This window comes from Micropterus dolomieu, linkage group LG12 (assembly GCF_021292245.1).
Source record: "Micropterus dolomieu isolate WLL.071019.BEF.003 ecotype Adirondacks linkage group LG12, ASM2129224v1, whole genome shotgun sequence".
Classification (NCBI taxonomy): Eukaryota; Metazoa; Chordata; class Actinopteri; order Centrarchiformes; family Centrarchidae; genus Micropterus; species Micropterus dolomieu.
Window position 1 is genome coordinate 5480667 of NC_060161.1, and position 4984 is coordinate 5485650.

At 42.2% G+C, this 4984-nt stretch overlaps 1 protein-coding gene across 1 annotated transcript in view; it reads right to left on the reverse strand.

Annotated features, from left to right (window-relative positions):
• LOC123980717 (NACHT, LRR and PYD domains-containing protein 12-like) overlaps positions 1-4250 on the reverse strand; it is a 15035-nt gene extending 10785 nt beyond the window's left edge. Inside the window, exons 1-2 of the mRNA XM_046065233.1 lie at positions 3977-4250; positions 504-1269 (exon numbers count right to left, since the gene is read on the reverse strand). Of these exons, the coding sequence (XP_045921189.1) occupies positions 504-1269; positions 3977-4250 (1040 nt within the window). The remainder of the gene's footprint in view (positions 1-503; positions 1270-3976) is intronic.
• Positions 4251-4984: the final 734 nt, after the last annotated feature.

The following is a 4984-nucleotide window of genomic DNA, read 5'->3' on the forward strand; positions in this document are numbered from 1 at the left end:
TGATGAAGGTCAGATGGACATGAAGAGCAGCCAGAAACTCCTGAACGGTCAGATGGACGAAGCAGAACACCTTGTCCTGGTACAGCCCTCTCTCCTCTTTAAAGATCTGTGTGAACACTCCTGAGTACACTGAGGCTGCTCTGATATCGATGCCACACTCTGTCAGGTCTGATTCATAGAAGATCAGGTTGCCTTTCTGCAGCTGCTCAAAAGCCAGTTTTCCCAGAGACTCAATCATCTTCCTGCTCTCTGGACTCCAGTGTGGGTCTGTCTCAGCTCCTCCATCATACTTGACGTTATTCAGTTTGGACTGAACCACCAGGAAGTGGATGTACATCTCAGTCAGGGTCTTGGGCAGCTCTCCTCCTTCTCTGGTCTTCAACTCATCCTCCAGAACTGTAGCAGTGATCCAGCAGAAGACTGGGATGTGGCACATGATGTGGAGGCTTCGTGATGTCTTGATGTGGGAAATGATGCTGCTGGCCTGCTCCTCATCTCTGAACCTCTTCCTGAAGTACTCCTCCTTTTGTGGGTCAGTGAACCCTCTGACCTCTGTCACCATGTCAACACACTCAGGAGGGATCTGATTGGCTGCTGCAGGTCGTGTGGTTATCCAGAGGTAAGCAGAGGGAAGCAGGTTCCCCCTGATGAGGTTTGTCAGCAGCACATCCACTGAGGTGGACTCTGTAACATCAGTCAGGACCTCATTGTTGTGGAAGTCCAGAGGAAGTCGACACTCATCCAGACCGTCAAAGATGAACACAACCTGGAACTCTTCAAATCTGTAGATTCCTTCTGCTTTGGTTTCAGTAAAGAAGTGATGAACAAGTTCCACCAAGCTGTACTTTTTCTCTTTCAGCACATTCAGCTCTCTGAAAGTGAATGGAAATGTGAACTGTATGTCCTGGTTGGCTTTGTCTTCAGCCCAGTCCAGAGTGAACTTCTGTGTTAAGACTGTTTTCCCAATGCCAGCCACTCCCTTTGTCATCACTGTTCTGATTGGTTCATCTCTTCCAGGTGAGGGTTTAAAGATGTCTTCTTGTCTGATGGTTGTTTCTGGTCTGTCTGGTTTCCTGGATGCTGTTTCAATCTGTCTGACCTCATGTTCATCATTGACCTCTGCAGTCCCTCCCTCTGTGATGTAGAGCTCTGTGTAGATCTGGTTCAGAAGAGTTGGGTTTCCTGCTTTAGCAATCCCCTCAAACACACACTGGAACTTCTTCTTCAGCTTAGATTTAAATTTATGCTGACAAACTGCAAAAGGATTTCCTGAATGAACACACAACAAAGATCATCAGAGTTGGAAGTTAGCATGTCTTGGTGAACCAGTTTGGTCTTTATCTGACATTTGCATCTCGTGCAGACTGAACATACTTTTGGCAGTAAAGAAGTGTGCTGCCCCTGATTCTATAGATGCTCAGGGCTTCTACAGCATTCATCACAACACAAATTGAGTATGAAATTGAAAACATTTTCACACTGGTCATACTGGTCTAAGAATGACAAAAGAAGGCACAGTAAGGTTTACAAGTAAAGTATAGTAACTTATTGACATTTGTCACATTTTTGTCAGTACACCTCAGCTGTACTTAACAAAAATTCCTAGTATTATAATTTGTAATGTAACATGACCTGGCCCCATGTTTACTGAAGAAAAGTGTTGGATGAATCAACCAAGCTGCCTAGCAGCTGTAGCTGCAGTAGTGACAGTGTTAGCTGCAGGTCTGATGGTGCATTTTTAAGACTAGATTTTTAAGGAAGACCATATCTCCTGACTTCAGTATGTTGTAGCACACATTTGTATTACACTTTATTGCATGCTTTAGTTTAATAGCAAATACAGCAATGTTTAGATAGTCATACATTTTGATAGCACTGATGTATTTCTGATGGTTGACTTTGTAACCATGAAATATCTCGTTTTGATTTAGCTGCCACTGAACAAACACAGAAACTTCCAGCAGGTCAGAGTACTTTCAGCCTAAACAATCCCAGAGACTGTCATTTACTCAAGGCATAAAATACCACATGAATAATAAAACCATTCACATTTACTCATTGACATTATCTCCCAGTGTCTCAAACCAAGGAAAGAAAGAAGAATCAAATCATCACCTTCATGCCTACAGAATGTCCTCTCAAACACCAATGATTGATAACTTAAACCTTAATTACTTATACTAAAGATCAGGGACCTCATTTATAAATGGTACATATGCACAAAATGGAGCTGGAAACGTGCATTTGCCACTTCCCACGCAAAGGTTGGTTATAATCTTTAAAAAAACTAACGTGACCGGAGAATGTGCCAACTATAAGCCATGCACATAAACTGGAGAAATGAGAAATGGGGACTCACGTGGCAGAAGGATAAAACATTTGAAATGGATACTGTTGAGTACAATAAATCAAAATATTACCTCTGAGTATTATAGGCCAATAAAACTTTTAAAATAAAATTATTAGCTCACCAAACAGATAAAAGCCTTCCAACTAAACAAACACCTGATTGATTTTCCCTGAAGTTCGCATTAAAAAACATAATTTAAGATAATTTGCAGCGCGCACAAAAAGAACCATGATTCTGGATAATTAACACAAAACGAAGAAATCTGTTTTTGCATAAGAATGCAGTGCAATTTTTTCTCATAATTAAGGTGAACAGTATAAATTACATTTAAATTAATGCCGTTTTCGATGCCATGGTCCAGCAAATACAAGTTCATATTTTCATATTATCACGTGACCCAGACGTGGACAAAATAGTTGGTACCCTTCCGTTAAAGAAAGAAAAACCCACAATGGTCCCTGAACTAACTTTTTGCTTTTGAGTTTTGGTTCAGCAGAAAAAACTAATGAAACTGGCCTGCACAAAAATGATGGTACCCTTAATTTAATATTTTGTTTTCAGGTTTTTAGGGTGCCTTCTCCCGACTGCATGTTTCACCTCCTTCCACACATGTTCAATAGGATTTAGATCAGGACTCATAAAAGGCCACTTCAGAATAGCCCAATGTTTTGCTCTTAGCCTTTTTTGGTGTTTTTAGTTGTGTTTTGGATCATTATCCTGTTGGAGGACCAATGACCTGCAACTGAGACCAAGATTCCTGAAACTGGGTAGCACATTTTGCTCCAGAATGACTTGATAGTCTTTAGATGTCATTGTACCCTGTACAGATTCAAGTGACCCTGTGCCAGATGCAGCAAAGCAGCCCCAAAACATAACCGAGCCTCCTCCATGCTTCACAGCAGGTACGGTGTTCTTTTCTTTGTGACTTGCCAAACAGCTCCAGTTTTGTCTCATCTGTCCAAAGGACATTCTCAAGAAGCTTTGTGGCTTGTCAATATACTTTTTTTTTGCAATTTCCAGTCTCGTTTTTATATGATTTGTTTTCAGCTGTGGTGTCTCCAATTATACTCTTACAACCACGTCTAGGGAGGTTGGCTACAGTCCTGTTGACCTTAAACTTCTGAATAATATGTGCAACTGTCACAGGAACATCATGCTGCTTGGAGATGGTCTTATAGCCTTTACCTTTGAAATGCTTGTCTATAATTGTCTTTCTAATCTCCCGAGACAGCTCTTTCCTTAGCTTTCTGTAGTCTATGATCAGTGTGGTACACACCATGATACCAAACAGCACAGTGAATACTTTACAGCCTTTAAATAGGCCGACTGACTGATGATTCTAATTGCAGGACACACCTTAGTTTAACTTGTCTCTATTGTCAGATTCTTTTTTAGGGGTACCATCATTTTTGTACAGGCCTGTTTGTTTGTTTATAAAACAATAATTCTGTTGAACAACAATTCAAAAGGAATGTCTGATTTTCATCAGTTCATTTTCAGTAAATTGTTATTTATTTATTCAGGGACCATTGTGGGTTTTTCTTTCTTTAATGGAAGGGTACCAACAATTTCGTCCACGTCTGTATGTGTCTCCCTGCTTGAAAATACAAAAAAAGGTTTACCAACCTTCTGGTCCTGAGATGGTGTCTGGCAGACTCTGCACCAGGTCCTTCCTGGGTATCTCCAGTAAAACCTTCTTAGTCACCTCCAGAGCTCCATGAAGGTTATAGGTGTTTACCATTAGATCCACTGTTTTTAACCTGATTGTGTTCTCAAGTTCGGACTCTTTGATGGTTTGGTAGCCTTGCAGGATGTCAGGCTGCTTCAGACACCATTTGAACTTCTTGAATTGCCCCTCGGTCAAATTCTCCAAAGTCTTCAAAACAAAATTTGCTGTCATCGTGGCTCCCTGCAAAAATCAGGCAATATTGTCAACCTGAAGGAAAACTGTAACATAAATGCATCAGAGCAGCAACAGGAGCTCTGATTATACACTGCTCAAACAAATAAAGGGAACACTTAAACAACACAATGTAACTCCAAGTCAATCACACTCCTGTGAAATCAAACTGTCCACTTAGGAAGCAACACTGATTGACAATCAATTTCACATGCTGTTGTGCAAATGGAATAGACAACAGGTGGAAATTATAGGCAATTAGCAAGACCCCCCCAATAAAGGAGTGGTTCTGCAGGTGGTGACCACAGACCACTTCTCAGTTCCTGTGCTTCCTGGCTGAGGTTTTGGCGGTGCTTTCACTCTAGTGGTAGCATGAGACGGAGTCTACAACCCACACAAGTGGCTCAGGTAGTGCAGCTCATCCAGGATGGCACATCAATGCGAGCTGTGGCAAGAAGGATATGCTGCCTGCAACATCCTCCAGCATGACCGCTTGGCGGTGGGTCAGTAATGGTGTGGGGTGGCATTTCTTTGGGGGCCGCACAGCCCTCCATGTGCTCGCCAGAGGTAGCCTGACTGCCATTAGGTCCCGAGATGAGATCCTCAGACCCCTTGTGAGACCATATGCTGGTGCGGTTGGCCCTGGGTTCCTCCTAATGCAAGACAATGCTAGACCTCATGTGGCTGGAGTGTGTCAGCAGTTCCTGCAAGAGGAAGGCATTGATGCTATGGAC